We start from the raw sequence: 24,600 nt of genomic DNA on the forward strand, positions 1-24,600 counted from the left end.
TGACTAGAGATTCAGGGGGCCCGGGTTCGAATCCCGGTCTGGTCCGTTGCATTTTCTCCCTTCCTGTTACACACGATTGATGAAAGAGCGATAACTGTAAAAACTGAAACCTGTTTCGATTTCAATTATTTGCTTATTTGAGGTAGAGCGTTCGCCCCGCACGCGTAAGGTTGAGGTTCGAATCCCGACTGCGACATACATAAGTCGTTAAGTAATGGTTATATTCTAGCATCCGAGTAATGTTCACATTATCAAAGAGATGGGCGGCCCTTCTGTCACGAGTGCGCGGAGCTATGTAAAATACTTGTATTTACAACACAGTACTAGGTTTGAGTAGGCGACATTTCAAGTTTAAAAATTTATACTTATTATCATTGTTTTTTGTTTTTGTTTTTTTTAATTGTGTGGATCAATTTGGACATAAAGAATGTTCCCGAGAAGTATGAAGTAATTCTGTTCGCCGATTTTAATATTATCTATAAAACATCGCAATCCGGGACCATCGGGGGTCGGCAGTACTAGATTTACCGCTCACCGTGCCGGACTACATTTACACCCACCCACGTACTACATTTACCGCTTGCCATAAACACCGCGGACTCATAGAAGCTTGAGAAACCTGCTGACGGTGAAAGAATAGAGGGCCAACAGAATACCAATAACTTATTCACATAGCGTAACCAGTGGAAGATGAAATGAAACAATATTGTTTATTCCTAAGGATGAGCCAAGCTTTGTCCATGTGATAGACGAGAGACAATGGGGAAAAAAGACAAGAAAGATCGAGGTGATAGTGTGTCTCGGCATGGAAATTCATATCGATGGAATTTAAAATAGAATATTCGCCATAAGGCATTACAATTTAGAATAGTTCACTGAATTTTAAAAGTGTTTTAAATGAGAACACAAGGGCTAAAACAGGAAACCCCTAAATATTTATTGTGTGTGTTTTCACTGTTTTAAGTTTTAACTGGCTTGTAAACAACCAAATTTGCTAAATTTTATAACTACAAGGACATAATTCACCATAGTGTCTGTGTTTCGAAATAGCTAACTCTTCTTGACATGAAATCAGAATGAAAATAAATTCTGTACAGCAATAAATGCTGTTCAATGTTAAATATATTTGAGGTGAAAACAGTAAATTGCTACTAAACTTGGATGTGATTTCAGGGTCTGACTAAAACATTCGTTTAAACATTGGCTTAGGGTGTCTGGATAGTGCAGAGGTAGTGCTCTCATTTCTCACTGCTACAGCTCGAGAGTTTGAACCCCTTGATCGGCAGTGGTTGTATGTGAGGGGTTGTGGGTTTCCTCCCACATAATGACCCCTAAGGCTAGTGCCAACATCGTTCCATCAAAGGACCCCAATGAATGGAAATAAGCTTTCATGAGTTATCCTTGGTATTTATGTACGCCATGTATATTTGTATGTTTTTATAAACCGAATAAAAATTTATTAAATTTTAGGCCTCTTGCAGTAGTTAGGGTTATATGGACTGTGGATATTCGCCTGGGTAGCTCAGTGGTTGGAACACTTAATTAGTAATGCAGGGGTCTTGAGATTGATTCTCAGTCCAGCTAAAAATTTCTCCCTGTTATATCTGGTGCTGTAGACCAGCCCCAGGAACTGATAAGTGAAAATGCCTGCTAGGGATAAAGATCCTGCATTGATGTTTACAGGGTGTGAAGACATTTAACAAGGGAGGGATGTAGCGGTCAGCAGGGTCTAATCGCAGATGGTCAGATAGCTCAGAAGAACACCTGACGAGAGATTCAGGGTATTCGGGTTCAAATCGTGGTCTGGTCCATTGCATTTTCTCCCTTCCTCTTGAATGATTTTGGGCCTGTCTGTGTAGATCATGTGGTTTATATCACGGGGATTTCATTTCAGCTTTTAAATTAATTCCTCAAGGTGTTCCTAACATTCATCACAAGACCATGATTAATGCCTTCTGAATCAGTTCTTTTAAAGACATGAAATTTTATTTGTGTGAACATAGGGAAAACTATCCATTTATTTATTGCATTTCTGACATACCAATTTTTACCACGATGATTTATATTTGAAACAGCTTGTTTTTGTATGCCAATTCGTGTGTTGAAATAAGAATTTCTCTCAGACTCTGGTGAAATTTTAGAGTTGGTAAGAACTAATATTTGGCAAGAATTGGTTGCAAGCCATTTGTGTTCAGATTTCATTTTGTTGTTTATTTCTTGCCCAACTGAAATTTCAGATCTTGTGGAAATACTAAAGCTGTTGTTTTTAAGGATACATATTTTAATGAATTGTGTTGTACGCTCAAACATGTGATATCTAACACTGTGCATGGGAGTCTTTGTGAACGTATTTTGCACACATGTAATGAATTATCATGTCTTCCTAAATTTTCATATTAAAAAAAAAAAAAGTTGCTGTCAACATGTGTCTTTAAAATTGTTGTATCAGATTGTATCTTGGATGAACTGAACCAAATAGTAAGAAGCCTTACACACATGCAAATATCTGTTGACTACGGGAAATTTTTCAAAATCTTGGCTTCATGATGTCGATAAAAATCTTGCACTCAAGACCAAAAGTAACACTTAAATGGGCAAGATCTGACCCTTAGCTCCTTGCATTCGTCACATGTATGTACATGCCTAGTGAGAAGTTACTGGTCACCAAATTGAATGTAGATTAGCAACCTTTCAAATGCATTTAATTTTCATGAATTTAAAAATGAATTCACTAAAGAGTTTTATTTTGTTCGTGTAGAAGAAAGAAAAGCCAAGAAGTCAAAGTTAGAGTATGAAGAATATGCAGAAGAGGAGTCAGTGGAAGCCGAGCCATCAAAAGGTGAAGTTGATTAAATACAGTCTTTAAATACCACAGAAAATCCGCATGTTGTACTAGTGTCTAGGTGAGGCTTGGCTTTGTCATGTTTGTTTTGTCATCTTTTGACTTCTCGTGTGCACTAGAACAATCAGCATTAGCCTTTTGGAAATGGTTTTGAAATACTACTGCAAATATTATAAAAATGACAAACTGATATTTGGAATTAAATGTTAAAATTAGATTTTAAATTCTAGTGTTGAAATATCATTTAATTCTTTACTTTCTGAAAAATAACATGAAAATCTGTCCCAGTTCCAAGCTGTATGTGAGGTGACTCAACTTTCATTTACTTATAAAAAAAGGCATGACACTCCACCGTGAAGTAGGATAGTATTTATGATTCAGTAGAATACCTGTATTTTCCTGTGATAAATGTGTTACCTGTGATTCATGTGATAATTAATGACAAATTGAATCCCCCCCCCCACCCACACAATTTTGGCATATGAAATCAAATTGTTTCTTGATGGCAGTCATTATAATCAATTGAACCACTGGAGTATTTGTACAGTACATGCTAATTAGTACGATAGTTGTAAATTCAAGCAATATCTTTCTTCACAATAACAGATGGCATTGTTTTAGTAGCATTGACAGATTGATCTTCATCATGAATGGTGTTCCAATTTGGGTTTGGGTATGAGTTCCCAAAGTAAATCTGTATCCAGAAAAGATTAAAGTATTTAACATATTACAAACATGTTATCTTCCTTATTGACTCTATCAGTAGATTGTACAGTGCAGTTGGTGTTTTTTAGGTGAAGTTCCAGATGCAGCCACTCGATCAGTTGATGATGCAGGGAAAGAGGATGAGTTTGGGGCGAAAGACTACAGACCGGAACTAGCTCTCAAAGCTGACCACAGCTCAAGGCCACTGTTTGTGGTAAGTGAAAGGTTTTTAACTCTTTGAAAGTGCTTAAATAACATTTTATTCCCAAGAACATTATTTACGTGTTATTTTGCAAGACTAGCCATTTACGAAAATTAAGTTCTTGAGAATAAGCTCTTGCACATAGAAGATTTAAGCAAGAAATATAATGATTCACAAAAGTTATGTCTGGTGAATAAACACTTTGTATTCATGCATAGATAAGATCTCGTGAGATGAAGTGATCTGCAGTTACTGTAAATTAGCATTTTAAAGAAGCAATTCATGGGCACAGTGTTATGTTGCATTGTGGGAAAAAGTGAGATAAAATGGGACTGGACAAATGACAAGTTCACAGACTGTCTAGTGTGCAATGAAAGTCAATGTATGATTGATTGATTGATTATTGTTTAACGTCCCTCTTGAGAATATTTCACTCATATGGAGACGTCACCATTACTGGTGAAGGGTTGCAAAATTTAGGCCTATGCTTGGCACTTATAGCCTTTGAGCAGGGAGGGATCTTTATTGTGCCACACCTGCTGTGACTCGGGACCCCGGTTTTTGCGGTCTCATCCGAAGGACTGCTCCATTTAGTCACCTCTTACAACAAACAAGGGTTACTGAAGACCTATTTTAACCTGGATCCCCACGGGACAGTCAATGTATGTGTTGATATTTGTAAGTGTATGTGTTGATATTTGTAAGTAAAATGTCCGGAGTTAATTCTTCAAAAAGAATGTTTGATTATTATAATTTCAGTTCATACACTTCATTAACAATTGCAAAAATTTGAATAGTTTCCCCGCACGATGTTATTTGTTTTCAGGCGTGAATGAATACATCGCGTTTTCGGATTTATTGATGTATAAACTCTTGTTCAGTTTTATTTTTGTCCAATCAAAACAATTGTAATAACATTGGAATTATATCATTATATCTTCTATCTAAAAAATAAAACAGACAGTTACAAAAGATGGTCCAGTGAAATGATTGATGCAATGAAGCATCTATTTTGAAGTCAATAAATTAATTTAACAAATAGCATACTTAATATTTTCAAATGATTAGACACTGATTAAAAGATCAAAAACCTGTAATTATAAAATAGGTTTATAAACATCATCAAAGTAATTAGTTTGAATTTAAACAGTGTGCATAGGAATTTCATTTAAATGTCATTCATTTTCCATGGAAATAAAATGGGTTTATAATTAACTTGAGGTATTCAGATACTTGTGTGGTAAGCTGTCGGTAATTACTTGTTCATTGGCTTGGAGTCTGTGTGATAAAACGGCCAATCCGCCACAGCTAACCAGCTAGTCTCCGGATCTTCCAGAAGACCCCGTCCCCATTCCCAAGGGATCCGAGGGTCGACCGACACCTCAACATAACAAACAAAATATAGTACTTAGGGACCCTGCTGGGCAGTCTGCACTATAAATCTCCACCAAAGTAGCTAACGACCAGTTCTGAGACATCTTCACTACAGAGATATCTAAAAGACTCCATTTACCAGAGGAACTTATTTTTTATCTTAAAGCAAGCAAAACTGCAATACATACATGCAGATTGTAGAGGAAATTCATGAAAATCTGTTGTTGTGACACTGAGAAATGAGCAAGATCTTGCCCTTTATCTCAATGAATTTATGACATTTATGATTGAGGAGAATGTTTGCCATTATTTTCAGGCTCCCAATGGACACATATTTCTGGAGTCTTTTTCACCAGTTTACAGACATGCACACGACTTCTTGATCGCCATCTCAGAGGTTTGTTTCCACTTCACGAGAAGAAGAAAAACGATTTTCTAAAAATAAAGTGCTTTTCCTTTCTACATGATCAGACATGTACTTTTTCACTGGTAAGCTAGGTTGTTCAGTTTTTATACGCCCGTCTTAAGACGGGTCATATTATGGTATGGCGTTCATGTCCGTCCGTCCGTCTGTTAGCTTTTTCGTGTCCGACCCGTAACTTAAATACTACAAGGCCTAGAATCATCAAACTTTGTCTGTAGATACATCTTGGGTAGAAAGTGTGTCGCACATTAAAACCAAGTCACTGTGACTTTTCATTAAGAAGATATCCGTCTGTCCGTCCGTCTGTTAGCTTTTTCGTGTCCGACCCGTAACTTAAATACTACAAGGCCTAGAATCATAAAACTTTGTCTGTAGATACATCTTGGGTAGAAGGTGTGTCACATTGCGTCAGTAAAAAGGGTAGTTGTAGGATAAACAATATTTGTGGGCGGGGCCCCATTTATGTTGCATATATGGCAAAAACTTGTCCGACTCATAACTTGAAAACTATTAGACCCAGAATCACCAAAATTGGTCAACTAATGCATCTTAGGTAGAAGGTGTGTCACATCCTACTTTAAGGTCACTGTGACATTTAATTAAGGTGATATAAAAAAAAAATGTTTTAATGGGTACAATCTATACTGTTAATAATATGTGACGAGTGTATCATGTGCCGTGGCGGTGCACTTTATTGAATTAGTAACAAGAGAATGTGATTGTCAGATATATAGCTCAGATTTACAATCAAGGGAAAGGAAATTAAACAATGTACATTTTGTATACAACATGTACATTGATTTCTGCATTTTAAGTTAACTCTCACATTTTATGTATTCCTCTCTAGCACTTAAAAGTTCTATGTCTTGTATTTCACGTATTTGTGACTGTTACTTTACTCTTCGTAGCCCGTGTGTCGCCCGAGTTTATACAGAATACAAGTTGTTTATTTCAGGTATTCGTGACTGATATTTATTATTTACTCTTCGTAGCCCGTGTGTCGACCAGAGTTTGTACAGAGTACAAGTTGTTTATTTCGCGTATTCCTGATTGATATTTATTACTTACTCTCTGTAGCTCGTGTATCGCCCGGAGTTTATACAGAGTACATGTTGTTTATTTCACATATTCGTGGCTGATATTTATTACTTACTCTCTGTAGATCGTGTGTCGCCCGGAGTTAATACAGAATACAAGTTGTTTATTTCACATATTCGTGACTGACATTTATTACTTACTCTCTGTAGCCCGCGTGTCACTCAGAGTTTATACTGAGTACAAGTTGTTTATTTCACGTATTCGTGACTGACATTTATTATTTACTCTTCGTAGCCCGTGTGTCGCCCGGAGTTTGTACAGGAGTACAAGCTGACAGCTTACTCCCTCTACGCTGCTGTCTCAGTTGGCTTGGAAACCAATGACATCATAGAATATTTAAGGCGACTCTGTAAAACAACTCTACCCAAAGGGATAGAGGAGTTCATCAAGGTATGGTGTACATGTTGCTGAGTATTATTACTGATGTGTATTACAGTCAATGTGTGTTGAGTGTTGAAAGCAGTACTCCAAGTCACATCTGCTATCAGGTCACAAAATGGCGACCTAGAAATATTTCTGGTCGCCATTTTCAAATTTCTAGTCGCCATGTTCAAAATTTCTACTCGCCATGTAAAAAGTTTTTGTAAATAAGACCTACGAGTTTTTTTTTTATATCTTTCGGAAAAAAAATCAACACCCATGTATGCGGTTTGTTTGTTTTATTTTTAAACCTAATAGAAATGTGCTGTGAAACATGCTGGATGATAACAAGTCAAATATTTACTCTGACAAAAGTTGTATTGCATTGGGCCATCCTGTATATTTTACAGTACACTTCTGGGGAAGAAAACCCAACGTTCCACACAAGGATTTGCTTTAAACTCCTCAATAAGTCAGCCTTCAATGCTTATGCAAATAAGAGCTTCTACTTTTGTTGGATATTTTGCTGAACAATCAGTACCAGCATCAATAAGAACACTACGTCCCAAGTTTGTAATTGTATGTGAAAATTAGCAGCAACAGTTGCCCCGCTAGACTTACTGCTAATAATGCAGTCACGGACAACGACATGTCTCTTACTGTTAACGTGAATAGTCACACTTTCACATTTGAAAGATGTACACCAGATTGTGGTGAAATCGGACAATGGGTGTCCAGGAATGGTGGACGTTGCTGGCTGATTGGCCTCACAAATTCTGCAAAACATTTTGCAATCTCTGTATATCAACCATGAAAATTCCTTCAGCCATTAGGACTGGGGTTCCTCCTTTACTTTTGCATTTTTCTTTAAACACAGCTACGTCATCTTTAAATGCAGAACTTTCTCCGTGTGATTCTTGAATTTCTTCGTTATATGTATTAGGCTGAGGGTTCTACTTTTTACTACTGATAAATCGGCAAAGTGCTTTAACCCTCGTTTTCCCGCCATCTTGATTACTTTCAAACGCTGTTTTGACCGGGACAGAAAAATATTTATTCAGACTTCCGATCCCAATTACAAAATTTTACTGGATGCCCAATTTTTCTCCACTTGCAAAAAAGCGACTTAAATATAATCTCTAGTCGCAAAATCAATTTTCTGGTCGCAACTGCGACCATTTTAGTCGCAACTTGGAGCACTGGAAAGTCTTAAAATTTGTCACATGAGAGTACAGGTTAATGATTTATCTCTCATAGGCGATAATGTTAACACAGTAAAAAAAAAAAAAACACAGTATATACTAACATTCTTTATTAAAGCAACTTGTCTCATTTTCTTTGAAGGATTAGATTCTCTTCAATTAATAATCAAGTGTTCTCCCATTAAAATTTTGTTGCGACTCATCAGATTCATTTTCTAGCAAAGTATTTCTGTTCATTGAAATCGTAATTTTGTAAATGATGATAGCCATACCCCAGGTAAAGTAGTTCATCTCATTCAAAAAATAATTCAAAAGGGGGAATGGTTTTGAAATGGCATCTCCTCCTGTATGACATAAACGCTGTATCAGGCATCGGAAATTCAGATGGCATTGATTCATAGAGAGCATTTACATGTGCAACCTGGAAATTCAAGGAACGATTTCATTTCAATGTCCTTCTTTCACGTCATGAGGATTCTAGTAAATATAATTTCAACAAATGCAATACAGAACTTATGTAAACATATATATTACACATCTCTGAGTAAGTTTTGGGAACAGGAAGTGGATGAAGGCTATAAGGAAGGTCCTGATATGGCCAGTCCCGTGGACGCATCGCGGACTCCGAGTAAAAATCATAATTTTACTTAGAAGCCCTGATGTGGTGTATTAATTAAAACGCATAGGAGGAAAAAATCTAGGTAAAACGTTACGCTTTAGTGAACCGAGATAATACCACCGAATCCGACTTGTTTGTTTAGCGTCAGTCAATTAGGTGTGAATTAGAATAAGAAATTAAGAAGATAATTAAATAAGATGCAAAATGAAGAGCATCTTGCCATTGGATGTAATTTATTTTTATTTCTTTTTTATTTATTTATTTTACAAGTCAAGATCTATATTTAAATATAAATGTTAGTCTTCCGATAGCCATTTTTATTGGAATCGAAAGTAGCGTAGCGTAGTTTGTAAACTTTGGTAGGTTTTACAGATCATCGGCAAACAGACCTACCCATCTATTTTATCACAATGATAATTTGATTAAAATGCTGTTCAGTATTGAATAGGGTTGTTGTAATGATAGGAGATTTGGGGAAGTAATTCTGTTGTGGACAATCAGTCGTCCGAGGCCAAGTCTCAGATGATTAAAAATAGATCTTAAAATTAATATGTTTTGTACTGCTTCCATTTTAATTGTCTTATATAAAAAAAAAAAAGACTCATTAAATATTCGTGGGACTGAAGCTGCTTATAATCCACGAGTGTGGGACTCGTTTTCAATAATTTCTAGTGACAACCCTGTTATACTGCATGTGATGTGATTTTCATTACAATACATGACTATACCTTTCCATAGAAATTTCAATTATTGATCTATGAATTGGGAAGTTAAAAGTTTCTGTATCAAAGGCTAGGAAGAATGAAACATTAGATAATATTGACCTTTGAAAACTACTCTCATAATTTTACAGCTATGTACCCTGAGTTATGGGAAGGTGAAACTGGTGCTTAAACACAACAAATACTACGTGGAAAGTCAACACCCGGTAAGTCAATATAAACAACAAATACTATGTGGAAAGTCAACATCCGGTAAGTCAATATAAACAACAAATACTACGTGGAAAGTCGACACCCGGTAAGTCAATATAAACAACAAATACTACGTGGAAAGTCGACATCCGGTAAGTCAATATAAACAACAAATACTATGTGGAAAGTCGACATCCGGTAAGTCAATATAAACAACAAATACTATGTGGAAAGTCGACATCCGGTAAGTCAATATAAACAACAAATACTATGTGGAAAGTCGACATCCGGTAAGTCAATATAAACAACAAATAATCTGTGGAAAGTCGACATCCGGTAAGTCAATATAAACTACAAATACAACGTGAAGAGTCAGTAAGTCAATATACACAACAAATACTACATGAAGAGTCGGTAAGTCAATATACACAACCAATAGTACGTGGAAAGTCAACATCTTGTAAGTCAATATACACAACAAATACTAGGTGGAAAGTCAACATCTGGTAAGTCAATATAAACAACAAATACTACATGGAAAGTCGAACACCTTGTAAGTCAATATAAACAACAAATACTACGTGGAAAATCAACACCCGGTAAGTCAATATACACAACAAATACTACCGTATATACTCGCCTATAAGTCGGTCCGCCTATAAGTCGGTTGTAATTTTTAGGGTTATTTTGTAGGAATTTGCCATTGACCCGCTTATAAGTCGGTACAATTTTTTGTCAGAATCGGTTGACAATATCAAGTCAATGCCCTAGTGTTTTTACCTATGTTTCAACAAATATTTTGAGAAATTGATAATTATGGGGTGCTCAATATCCAAGCCATATATGTTAGGGGTTTAAACACAACCCTTGATCTATTATGGGCAATGATCCCTTGTTTATCTAAGCAATTATGGTCTCCTAATTACCAGTACCTGACGCCTCTGTTACTGTGGGATTCCGGTATAATTCATTGTAACAACAATAGAGTTTTTAAGAGTCAGGAATGATGATCTAAATTATCTGTTAACAATATTCATTTTTTTATGAAATATATTTCAGTCGGTATACATATGAATATTTCAATATTAAATCGGGTTCGTGATTCAATTTTACCGATAAACGATAGATGAGTTGAATTGAAAGTATTAGTTACGGGTAAATAATTTTTAACTAAACAAAAATATGTAAATACTTGTACTTTATACATGATTTTAAAATACATAAACAATACACTATGTCTAGATATTTGTGAACAATAATCATTTGTGTGGTAGTCCATGATAATCGTCGGAGTTGTTTAAAAAAAAACACTACATTACGCCTCCCAGAAAAATACCAATCTTAGGACGCGCCTATAAGTCGGACATAGAGTTTTGGACCAAAGATTGACTCCCAAAAATCCGACTTATAGGCGAGTATATACGGTACGTGGAAAGTAAACATCTTGTAAATCAATATAAACAACAAATACTATGTTTAAGGTCAACATACAGTAAGTCAAAGTAAACAATAAATACTACATGGAAAGTCAACATACGGTAAGTCAATATACACAACAAGTACTATGTGGAAAGTCGACACCTTGTAAGTCTATATAAACAACAAATACTACGTGGAAAGTCAACACCCGGTAAGTCAATATACACAACAAATACTACGTGGAAAGTCAACACCCGGTAAGTCAATATAAACAACAAATACTACGTGGAAAGTCAACACCCGGTAAGTCAATCTACATAACAAATACTACATGAAGTGTTGACACCCAGTGAGTCGAAATACAATTATGGGTAATTTAGATGCTAATGAATGTTCTTCAGTAATTTACAGACACAGACTGGGAATTGCTCTTGACCGATCATTTAAATTCTTGGAGGTGATATAGATTTGTAGACACTGTATTGACCAATCATTTTAATTCTTGACCAATCATGTCGATTCTAGGATGTGATCTACAAAATGTAGATATAAAGATGAAGTTGTATTGAAATGATCGTATTAAATATTTGGAAGTGATCCATATAGACTATATTGAATGATCCTCTGATATGATTTAGGTAGATACTTGTTAACACAATTTGTCAATCCTTTAATTCTTAGGATGTGATCCAGATATTGCTGAAGGACCCTGTGATACAAGAGTGTAGATTTCGCTCCGATGACACCGACCTACTTACAGGCCAGGTGTCCTCTAAATCTGCCCTTCAGGTAAGTTTGAAAATGCTAAAGTTTTATATATACCTGTATATGCATGCTATATACTCATCAATGTGTGAAGCTCAAAGTTTTTTAGAGAACAAATGCTCACATTCTTGTTTGTCATCAATATTTTACAAAATTTTTATTGTCTCTGTTTTAGAGAATGGGAAGGGGGGGGGGGGGAGGGGGGGGGGGGGGGGGGGTCATGAGTACAAGAGTGTCCTTGATGATCTGAATGAATCACTTTCCATTGTAATTACATGATATATTATGAAATCACACTTACCTTTGAGGTAAAGATTTAGTGAATCCATCTAGGAAGAGCCAACAATATACAAATAGACAACTTCTCGAGTTTCATGAATATCAAAGCTCTGGACATTGTGTATAGAAATGATTGCATAACTGCTTTATTCTGACCAATGCCCTGGTATGTGTCATCTACTGCTAACTTAGCTGTTGTGTGTCAGCAAAGAGTAAACCAACCTCATATCACCAAATATCAACAAATTTACATGAGTGTTTTGAAAACTGTCTTATACCCAACTTTTTTACATAGTATGTGTTGTGTCTCTTAATTCGTAAATCTTAAATGTGCACGGGATTTTTTGCGTGATTCTGTATTTACTGTACTTATATCTGTGTAGCTGGCCAAGCCAGGACCCAGTACGTCAGCTGAAGGGGAGGACAGACAGGAAGAGGCGACTGGAGAGGAAGTGCCGGACGATATCTATGCTTACTATGATAAAATGGACAAAGAAGAAGATGAGGAAGAGGATACCAAAACCGTGTCATTTGAGGTCAAGCAAGAGAAGATCGAGGTCATACAGAAAAGGTCAGGGGTCAATTATATCGCTGAAATTCAATCTCATTACGAAATATTTTTTCTGCATGCATTAGTAGGTACCACCTGCAATATTGTTTTTATGCTCCCATAACTGGAGATTCTTGGGCATAAGATAAGTTTTATTCCAATTTTGAGCCCAGGGGGCATAAAAGCAAGACAGATAATAAAGAAGGAAATTTCAAAAAAGAAAGAAAGTAACATTAGCTACAGGTTACACAGACTGCAAACTACATGTGGATGTAGCCTGTTGGGGAAACAAGTACATACATATATAAATTGCTAATCATGTGTATACACAAGTATATGGACAATATCAATATTATACCAACATATGAATAATAAACTATAATGATTTTTGCAGTTTTAAAGCATCACTTCTTTTTCTGAAAGTTTGAACTAAATATTCGCTCAATTTGACAATTACTGGTTTGTCTTCATTAATCATCAATCAAGTAAATATGTCCTTATTTGTTAAATAGATAAAAATTTTGTTGTGCTTGTATATACCATTAAAAAACATATTTCTCTCTTCAACATAGAATGGACAATCAGTGAGGAAATAAAATTCATCTTCTACACAATTACAGTTACACAATTCACATATTCTTTTGTTTCTTTCTAAAGAAATCTTCTGGCCAGAATTCGTTTTTGTAAATTCATATCTTCCTCTTTCAATTCGAAGGTCATGTGCACTAATCCGAAATCTACATAGAGTTTTTCTTAATTCTGGGAATTCTAAAAATATATAACTTTCCATAGTAAAGTTTTCTTTTTACGAAAAATATGTTGTGAGTTTTCCTGATTTCTGACCCTCTTCACGTCTTTTTGACCAATAAAGTAAAAATTGTTTCCGTACCTGATTCTTATACAATGTAGTTTTTAGTCTTTCTGTTTGTCCCCAAAATCTTTAACCTTGGCCTTAACTTTTGAATGGCTGATGATTGGGATTTCGTATTTCACATGTGTATTCCTTGTGAGAAGACCTTTTGGGTACCAAAGTTTTTGTGACCTTGAACTACTTTCTAAAAACTTTAACCTTGGCCATTATCAACTTTGCTATCATACAGGGGCATCAGTACTTCACAAAACCATCTTGCTTTTCTTTTATTTTAATGCTGGTATTGTTATTTGTAGATGTATAGAGCTGGAATATCCGCTGTTGGCAGAATATGACTTCAAGAATGATACAGTCAATCCCGACATCAAGTAAAGAAGTAGTTTCATGTTTAATGTAGCTGTTCTAATGTGATAAAGGTGTTCCTTTTGATCATATATACAGGGGTCGAAAATAACTTTTTATACCACAGGCTAATTTTAGCCTATGGGTAAAAAATCCACAGGCTAAAATGAAAACCTACAAGCTAAAATAAAAATAATAAAGCAGTTCTCTTCTTTCATATGTTTTTTTTTTTAATCAATGATTCTCCCCATCATTACTGAGCTTAGTGGGTCAACAGGCATCATTTGGACAAGACACAAAGTTACGTAAGTCATATGGTGCAATGTTTAGGTCTCTTGATTATCGCACCTCTAATCCACAACCTGTTTACCGCAGGTCCAGATCCAGTCTTCTAATTTTATGCCACATCAGGGTTGTCACTAGTGATTTTTCAAAGCGAATTCTGGACTCATGGTTTTATGAGCAGCACGATCACGAGCCCCATGAACTTTTTTGATAATCGTCTACGCAGTGAGCAGAGCACTCGTGTCATCAATACAACCCAACCTCAATATGACAATGAATTAATTTAGATAGGACATTCTCATGATTCTGATAAAAATGACTACCGGAGGACTTGGTAAACTATAGACTGATTTTTGTTTTTAGATACATGTAAACGAATAACAAAAGCCTCATACTTGGAATTCAATTTAATCACCCCTATAGGTGGACAGGATTCGTGGCACGTATTTTTCATCATAATGCAATGTCCGACCTCTAAAGCATTTGTTTGACTCCGAGTTTCTTAAAAAAAATCATAAAAGAAAAATCCGGATAGAAATGGTTTTTGAAATCGGTCATTCGGGTAAGCGTTTGTATGATTCAGAGTGTAAGTTTAAGAAAAGCGAATAGCGCTTCACCATATAAAACGGATACGATACGATCATAGTTTGTAAATTACCATTTGCTAAGATTTTCGTGTGTCCACTATTTTTACTCGCTATTTTTCAAATGCACTCGCATTTTGCGAATATTTCTCGCTATTTTCGAATCCTGTATATACTAAGAAGTATGGAGAAATAAATGCTAGATGCTAGCTAGCAAGGTTGTGCAAAATGAATTACCACCACTTTGATATGTTTAAATTGTTCCTATAAGCAGACTCTGATGTTCTTGGTTTTCAGCATAGATCTGAAGCCGTCTACGATCTTACGACCATACCAGGAGAAGAGTCTCAGGAAGATGTTCGGAAACGGTCGAGCTCGGTCCGGTGTCATCGTATTGCCCTGTGGTGAGTAAAAACACATGATGAACGTGCTATCTACACTGAGAGTTAAAACAGTGAAGTACAAGGGTCTTCTGATTCGGTACGTTTATTGTAGTCCAGTGAAACATCACACAGGTAAAAAAAAAATATCATCTTTATATCATTGCATTTGCTATCATACACACCTTTATTGATTAATTATGTACATTAAAATGTAATTTCTGTGTGTATTATTCTATTTAAAGTAGATTTAATACCGGAAGTGAACATTTTAGTTAACTCGTACAATGTTTCAGACTAAAGTGAATTACGATGTCAGTGGTCTATTTTTCAGCAAGTGAATTGGGAATTTTTATTCTCAAAATTGGGAAAAATCAACGGTTTTTGGCATTGGGAATGGTACCGTTTATCGGTACCTGTTATATAAGGAAAAAAATCGCTGAAAGAAAAACTTCAGATGTTATGGGTGTGATAGAATTTTAAAAAAACAATTTGCTTGAATACAGGTGTATGAAACAAGGCGGGTGAGATTTTAGACTATATACTTCCTTAAAATTTTGATATTTTGTTTGTATTACATATTAACTATATGTATATATTGATATAGGTGCCGGAAAGACTTTGGTGGGTGTGACAGCGGCGTGTACTGTCAGGAAGAGGACGATTTGTCTAGCCACATCAGGGGTCGCTGTAGAGCAGTGGAAACAACAGGTAAATGATAATAGTCATATGAACTGTAAACAGGTAAACGATAACTGTCATATGAACTGTAAACAGGTAAATGATAACAATTCAATCAAATGAACTGTAAACAGGTAAATGATAACAGTCATATGAACTGTAAACAGGTAAATGATAACAATTCAATCAAATGAACTGTAAACAGGTAAACGATATTAGTCGTATGAACTGTAAACAGGGAAATTTATGCTTCTAAGTAGAGTACACAGAATATGCGAGAATGTTTTGTTTTGAATAATATAGTCCCACATGGCTTTGAATTGTCTTTCTTTGTAATATATATTGACTTAATGGCATTATCACCCACATGTACGAGTTATCTTATAAATTATCATTATCAACAGCATGCATATATTTCTGTATTTATAAACTCTGTTGTGTTTGGTTGTAGATGTGCGTTAAAATTCACTGCCTCTCGGGTTATCATGATGAGTGTACTGTATCAGACTATGAGATTTTTAATTTGTAAAAAAACAAAAACTAAAGAAATCCTGATATGGACATTGTATTAACAGTTTCATTGCGTCGTTTTTCAGTTTAAGTTGTGGTCCACAGCAGATGACAGTATCATATGCAGATTTACTTCTGATGCCAAGGACAAACCAATAGGTGGGGTGTTATCATGTATCTAACGACAGACTCGCGTATCTAACGACAGATTCATGTATCTAACGACAGACTCGTGTATCTAACGACAGACTCGCGTATCTAACGACAGATTCACCTATCTAACGACAGATTCATGTATCTAACGACAGACTCGCCTATCTAACGACAGATTCATGTATCTAACGACAGATTCACGTATCTAACGACAGACTCGTGTATCTAACGACAGACTCGCGTACCTAACGACAGATTCACCTATCTAACGACAGATTCATGTATCTAACGACAGACTCGCCTATCTAACGACAGATTCATGTATCTAACGACAGATTCACGTATCTAACGACAGATTCATGTATCTAACGACAGACTCGTGTATCTAACGACAGACTCGTGTATCTAACGACAGATTCACGTATCTAACGACAGACTCGTGTATCTTAACGACAGATTCACCTATCTAACGACAGATTCACGTATCTAACGACAGACTCGTGTATCTAACGACAGATTCACCTATCTAACGACAGACTCATGTATCTTAACGACAGACTCGTGTATCTAACGACAGATTCACATATCTAACGATAGATTCACGTATCAAACGACAGACTCGTGTATCTAACGACAGATTCACGTATCTAACGACAGATTCACGTATCTAATGACAGACTCGTGTATCTAACAACAGATTCACGTATCTAACGACAGATTCACATATCTAACGACAGACTCGTGTATCTAGCGACAGATTCACGTATCTAACGACAGATTCATCTATCTAACGACAGATTCACGTATCTAACGACAGACTCGTGTATCTAACAACAGATTTACGTTAACCTATAGGTGGGGTGCTATCATGTACAGTACCTAACGACAGATTCACGTTAACCAATAGGTGGGGTACTATCATGTACTTCAGTTTGTTATTGATGGATAGAACCACGGCATTGGGACTTTTTTTATGGAATCAAGAGATTAAATTTTCAACTGTTTCATTTATCATTTTCAAATGATATACTGTGCAATTGATTAGAATGAGAAATTGATTTTAAAGCATTCAATCCCATTTTGATGTAATTTTTAGGATCTTCCATCCTAATCAGTACCTACTCAATGTTGGCCCATTCCACCAAACGTTCTTGGGAGGCAGAAAAAGTCATGGAGTGGATGCAGAGTCAGGAATGGGGAATCATGATTCTGGACGGTAAGTTTGTACTGGAGTGAGGAGTCATGATTCTGGGTGTTAGTGTATTGGAGTGAGGAATCATGATTCTGGGTGTAAGTGTATATAGGAGTGAGGAATCGTGATTCTCTTTGTTAGTGTGTAGAGGTGAAGGGAATCTTCACATTTCTGACTTGTGTATAACTTTTCTTCAGAAGTTGAAGATACTTTCAGCAACCTGATACACGTATATTGATCAATCTTGGTATGAGCATGACATGATTTTATTTTACTCTAACAGTCAACTTAACACCAAATTCAGTAACATCATACACAGATTCTTTTTAGTGAAGAAATGATATCTTGGTCCAGTGTTATTTGACCTTGACTTTCCATATGACATTGACCTGACATTTCAGACTGAGTCATTATGGAGTATGTCTTCATCACTGTCCATACACCACAACAGCTAACTTCAAGTTGTACGATTACACGTATATATAGATAATGATTTTATTTGATTTTAAACAGAGGTACAGACAATTCCAGCTCGCATGTTTAGGCGTGTTCTGACGATCGTGAATGCTCACTGTAAGCTTGGGCTGACTGCTACACTGGTCCGAGAGGATGATAAAATTGCTGACCTGAATTTCCTGATTGGACCGAAGCTGTACGAGGCAAATTGGATGGAACTACAGAATAATGGGTACATCGCCCGAGTGCAGTGTGCAGAGGTAAGGGAATCAGACGATGCAGAGTGTGAATCGGTAATGATGCTGGCGAGGGCATTCACTGTTTGTTCTCTGTTTATTGATTAATTCGATCATCCTACTGACACTCGTGTCAAACTGCAGACAGACAGAGCTGGAGCTTTTTATGGTGTCACCTGTTTCTTTGTTTTATTGTAAGTCAGTGTTGATAACTAGTACAGTGAAAACTGCCTAATCCCACACCTGTGTTTACAGTGAAAACTGATTAATCCCACACCTGTGTTTACAGTGAAAACTGCCTAATCCCACACCTGTGTTTACAGTGAAAACTGCCTATTCCCACACCTGTGTTTACAGTGAAAACTGCCTAATCCCACACTTGTGTTTACAGTGAAAACTGATTAATCCCACACCTGTGTTTACAGTGAAAACTGCCTAATCCCACACCTGTGTTTACAGTGAAAACTGATTAATCCCACACCTGTGTTGACAGTGAAAACTGCCTAATCCCACACCTGTGTTTACAGTGAACACTGATTAATCCCACACCTGTGTTTACAGTGAACACTGATTAATCCCACACCTGTGTTATCCTTTTCACTGGGCATTCCCACCCTTATCTTCATTCTCATCTCTATATTTTCATTGTTTTTACACTGTTCATTTTGACACACCGTGTATTACGACAAGACTTTGTCTCCTAGTGCATGTGGGATTAGACGGGTATCACACTGTATAATGAATATAGAGGTGTCGAAATGGTGAGCTTCACCTTATAGCTTTTAAAGGCATTTAATGCCAGTTTTACTCGTTCATTTTAGTATTCTGCCTATACTCAGATCATTATGTTACATGAAAATGACATGTTTCTGAACTTGACAAGTTATCATTTTATGTTGAAACACTGGGGATATACATTACAGGTTTGGTGCCCTATGGCTCCAGAATTTTACAGAGAGTATCTCAATACCAAATCACAAAAGAAACTGGTAAGAGTTTTAAATTTTGACAAATTTTACGATTCAGCTCATGTCAGAATAGCATTGTCGACATTTTGTTGAGACTAAATCTCTTGAGTATAAGATATATGCAGCACGTTGCTTTTACAGTTGTTGTCAGTCGTGAATCCAAACAAATTTCGAGCTTGTCAGTTCCTGATCAGATACCACGAGAGACGTAACGACAAAATCATAGTGTTCTCGGATAATGTGTTTGCCCTGAAAAGTTATGCCATTAAGCTGAATAAGTAAGTGAATGGTTTTTAATGCATGATTTTGATGTTGACATTGTAATTTTAAGGTTTTAATTTTGATAATGTGACAATCTTGTCATGCAAGTTGTTCATTTTCAGGCCATATTTGTATGGACCCACCTCACAAGGGGAGAGAATGCAGATTTTACAGAACTTTGTCCATAATCCAAAAGTCAACACCATCTTTGTATCCAAGGTCCATTGAAGTGTTTTGTAGATAAAGTTAACAAATTTAATGATAATTACATGAGGGAGATACTCCAAATATTCACATTTTCCTTCTTTTTGAACTGTAGTGAACAATGAAATTGAATAGCTTTTGGAGTACTGGAATCAGAAGAATTTTTTACTTGTTCTTAGTTTGTATATAGTTTTCTGATGAAGCTACATACAAGAAAAGGACATGTAGTCCCCTTCATCTTTCAAATTATTATTTTCCAGGTTGCTGATACTTCCTTTGACCTCCCAGAAGCCAATGTGCTAATTCAGATCTCGGCCCACGGTGGCTCACGTAGGCAGGAGGCCCAGAGGATGGGAAGAATTCTAAGGGCTAAAAAGGGTAGGGAAAATAAAGATATGGAAATTTTTTTAGTAGTACATGTATAGATTTACCTCATGTGATAATTATATACGATACACAGTGTCATGCATGTCGTGACATCTGTTTGTACATACTTTGAGTGTATGGTGATTGTGTATTGAAAAATTGGATCAAAGAATTCATATACACATGGAAATAATTGTATTTAAATGTTCTAGCTGGTTTCTGTTAGGTAGCGGTTCTAGAGACAATTCTTTACATTTCTTGTAAATAATGTTTTTGCCTACAAGTAAGGCCACACCAATTTGTAAAATAGTTCTTCGGATTTTCAAACAAAAAACTTGAGGCAAGAGGGCAAAATTATTTTACAAATATTATTTTTCATTTTGGAGATAAAAATTATAAGGCGAGCAAATACAAGAAATATAAATTTTTCTAATTAAATCTAGTGTGATTTCAAAAAGCAAGCACCTAAAAATAAAGATCTTAAATAAACAGATATCATTCATTTACCATGGGAACTTAATATTTCTCAGCTTCATTGATATAGTTTACAATAAATAAAAAGTATTTCAGGTTTCAAACACTTTATTTTTTTCATAGCCAATACTTAGCAACATCAACTGATCACCGACAGGTCTTTTTAAGAATATCTTTCCTGGAGTTCCTGCCTTATGCCCAGAGGACCTGCATTGCCTACAAATCTCTATTACATCACTTTTAGCATTTTCTTTGTTTTGATATAGTGCACATCATCAATATCCACCACACTTTTTGTAAATTTAGCATCGAATTGTGCTTCATAAATTTCTCTGGCTACTAGTTCGATTGCAGAATAAAGGACATCTTTAAAACCAGTGTTTCGAAGTATCATTCTTAAACGTTTAAAAATAAGCATTGTAAAAAACTTCAAACATCGTAATTACGCTGTTTAATACTTTCTTGAGAGCCCGCACTTCTGTCATTCGTCAGCAACGTATACAAAGTGTTGTAAAACATCGAAAAAAAATTACGCAGAAATTTTTGGACACAAGGGCGGATATCATTTTTTGATAATATTATAATTTGGATATGATATTATAATGTGGATTTATTGCAAATAGAAGCAGCAAATCTGACGATCTAGATTACAAATGGCATGGCCTAAACATATAGACTGAACTTTATTTATGTATAAATACCCTGCATGTTTATGGTAGGCGCTGTAGTGGAGGATACTTTATAATTCTGGTATATGTTGTTGTTTATTTTATAAGTACGTATGTGTAGACTGAGCTTTATTTATGTCTAAATACTGTGCACATTTTTGGTAGGCGCTGTAGCGGAGGAGTACAACGCCTTCTTTTACTCCCTGGTTTCCCAGGATACAATGGAGATGCACTTCTCTCTGAAGAGACAGAGGTTTCTAGTCAACCAGGGCTATGCCTACAAAGTCATCACCAAACTCGCCGGCATGGAGGAAGTAAGGAAGGATAATTTCAATCTGAATTTTAATAAAAATTTGTGAAAGTCGGATCATAGATTTTAATGTAATGTTTTTGACAATGTGGATGTGTCCCTACTATGAACATGTACCAGTAATTATGTTGTCCACTGAAATTTGAAATTCTTTTGGAACCTTATCATGTGAATGGTTTAAAATTTATGTCTTGTTTACAAACAATTCTTTTTTATGTGAATTGAGTATTGCATAGACCACAGGAAAAGGTTGTTGTTTGCTTATGTGTAATTCAGTGTTTGTCAAGAAATATGCTTGTCGTGAGTGCAAACATGAAACATCGTTTAGTTGTAAGTTGTAAATGGTAGCAGACAATATGTAAACAAGCTTAATGTATATGTGTTATAGGAAAATCTGGGTTATGATACAAAAGAGGAGCAAGCTCAGCTGTTACAGAAGGTGTGTGCTGCCACGGAACAGGACGCTGAGGAGGAAAGACTGGCCGGAGAGGGGGGATTCTCACAGGTAACAGGCATAGAGTAAACACAGAGGGCGGTACTTGTAACAACCATAGAATAAACACAGAGGGTGGTACTTGTAACAACTATAGAATAAACACAGAGGGCGATACTTATAACAACTATATAATAAACACAGATGTCAACAGTGGAGGACAGTGGTCAGAGAGATAGGTGGGGGATTGTCTTAGGTTACATATTATACAAGGAAGGAAGAAAGAGATAGGTACATGTAATAGCTAAAGCAACAAAGGAGTGTGAAATCTCGGGTATCTGACATAAATAAGATGGTGGCATCAAAGGAAACAGCATGGAAATTAGCAGAGGAGGGGTGACTCAGGTCACAGCATAGAAATTAGCAGAGGAGGGGTGACAGAGGTCACAGCATAGAAATTAACAGAGGAGGGGGTGACACAGGTCACAGCATAGAAATAAACAGAGGAGGGGTGACACAGATCACAGCATAGAAATTAGCAGAGGAGGGGTGACAGAGGTCACAGCATAGAAATTAGCAGAGGAGGGGGTGACACAGGTCTCAGCATAGAAATTAGCAGAGGAGGGGGTGACACAGGTCTCAGCATAGAAATTAGCAGAGGAGGGGTGACTCAGGTCACAGCATAGAAATTAGCAGAGGAGGGGTGACAGAGGTCACAGCATAGAAATTAACAGAGGAGGGGGTGACACAGGTCTCAGCATAGAAATTAGCAGAGGAGGGGGGTGACACAGGTCACAAAATAGAAATAAACAGAGGAGGGGATAACACAGGTCACAGCATAGAAATTAACAGAGGAGGGGGTGACACAGGTCACAGCATAGAAATTAGCAGAGGAGGGGTGACACAGGTCACAGCATAGAAATTAACAGAGGAGGGGGTGACACAAGTCACAGCATAGAAATTAACAAAGGAGGGTGTGACACAGGTCAGAGCATAGAAATTAACAGAGGAGGGGGTGACACAGGTCACAGCATAGAAATTAACAGAGGAGGGGTGACACAGGTCACAGCATAGAAATAAACAGAGGAGGGGTGACACAGGTCACAGCATAGAAATAAACAGAGGAGGGGTGACACAGGTCACAGCATAGAAATAAACAGAGGAGGGGGTGAAAAAGGCATTCACCATTTAGGTTAGCAGCAGAAGGGCACCATATAAGAGATAAAAAGGCGGCATATACATGAACCTCAAATATTTTGTATATCTATTTTTATAATATTTTTAGACTGTTTTTCCTTGTGTATGTTGTGATTTCACCAGTATTACTTCACTGAATTTCCATCTCTGTACTTACAGGTTAGCAGGAGGGTGGGTAGTATGAGTTCTATGTCGGGAGCAGACGACAGCCTTTATATGGAATTCAAGGGCAAGAAACTGGCAGCCTCAAGCGGCCATGCTCACCCTCTGTTTAAAAGGTTCAGAAAAATCTGATTGAATGCAATTTAGGACAAAATGAAAGGGAAGACTGGCACAGCCCTTGTGTGAAGCTAAGAAAAGCATTACAGGAAATGGATTTCTGTTGGAGTTATGGGAAAGAAAACTGATGTGTTGTCTGGTCATGCTTGTGCATGAACGATACCTCATTTCTTAAACGGTTGTGTTTTTGTTAAGGATAAGTTAGTGTTAGTCTAGATGTACATTCAGTGTATGTACTGATATGTACTGATACTAAAGCATACTGATTTTGTATTCAAGTACATGTACAATGATTGTATGTTTAACTTTTTTATGAACTAGACTACAGTACTCGAAGGAGCAGAGCTCTTGTCGTTAAAGGATCTTCAACATTTCATGTTCATGTACAAAAAATTTTTTGTTTGCTAGACATTGTACATCATTTTAATATGTAGAATGATCTGACTCTCTCAGTTATGTACATACCATGAACTTATCCAGCATGGATTGAAAACGAGCAGGATTTATTTCTTCTAAGGCAGTTATATGCACAAATGTCAATCATAATATTTGTACCAATATCAGACAATTGCGCTGTTGATATATCAAATTGGAAGGTGTTTGTACATGGATAAATTCAATTTTTTTTGTTTATTTCTCATGAATTATTGCGAAATGTTGATTGTCAAGCAAAATAAAATAATACGTGTACAACCATTGTGTTTGTTATTTAGAAATTTAGAGATTATTCCCCATTAATTTGTTATAACAGATTAGTAATTTTGTTATAACAGATTAGTAATTTGTTATAAAAAAAAAATACATGCAGTAATTTGTTATAACAAATTAGTAATTTGTTATAACAAATTATCAATCTGTTATAACAAATTATTAATATGTTATAACAAACTAAAAAAAGATACTGCTGCGGCCCTTATATGCTTCCGTACCTCCCCATCCCAACAACTACTGATGAGATGTATTATCTAATAGTCTCCATGTCAGACACGCGGGGTCG

General features: G+C 36.3%; 1 protein-coding gene across 2 annotated transcripts; it reads left to right on the forward strand.

Moving 5' to 3' along the window:
* The first annotated feature begins 278 nt into the window (after positions 1-278).
* Positions 279-24,296, forward strand: LOC125675131 (general transcription and DNA repair factor IIH helicase subunit XPB-like). 2 transcript variants are annotated; one of them, XM_048912630.2, is made up of 21 exons: positions 279-787; positions 2,759-2,839; positions 3,637-3,761; positions 5,440-5,520; positions 6,880-7,035; positions 9,680-9,754; positions 11,841-11,948; positions 12,587-12,774; positions 13,921-13,992; positions 15,133-15,239; positions 15,823-15,926; positions 16,493-16,565; positions 17,656-17,775; positions 18,265-18,467; positions 19,367-19,432; positions 19,553-19,689; positions 19,795-19,891; positions 20,137-20,254; positions 21,550-21,698; positions 22,083-22,199; positions 23,484-24,296. In XM_048912630.2, the coding sequence occupies exons 1-21, from the start codon at positions 760-762 to the stop codon at positions 23,616-23,618; spliced, it is 2,340 nt and encodes a 779-aa protein (XP_048768587.2). In that variant the 5' UTR covers positions 279-759; the 3' UTR covers positions 23,619-24,296. The 2 variants fall into 2 exon arrangements, with proteins under 2 accessions (XP_048768587.2, XP_056014895.1); XM_056158920.1 differs by lacking the exons at positions 279-787; positions 2,759-2,839; positions 3,637-3,761 and having other exon boundaries at positions 5,485-5,612.
* Positions 24,297-24,600: the final 304 nt, after the last annotated feature.

This window comes from Ostrea edulis, chromosome 3 (assembly GCF_947568905.1).
Source record: "Ostrea edulis chromosome 3, xbOstEdul1.1, whole genome shotgun sequence".
Taxonomy (NCBI): Eukaryota; Metazoa; Mollusca; class Bivalvia; order Ostreida; family Ostreidae; genus Ostrea; species Ostrea edulis.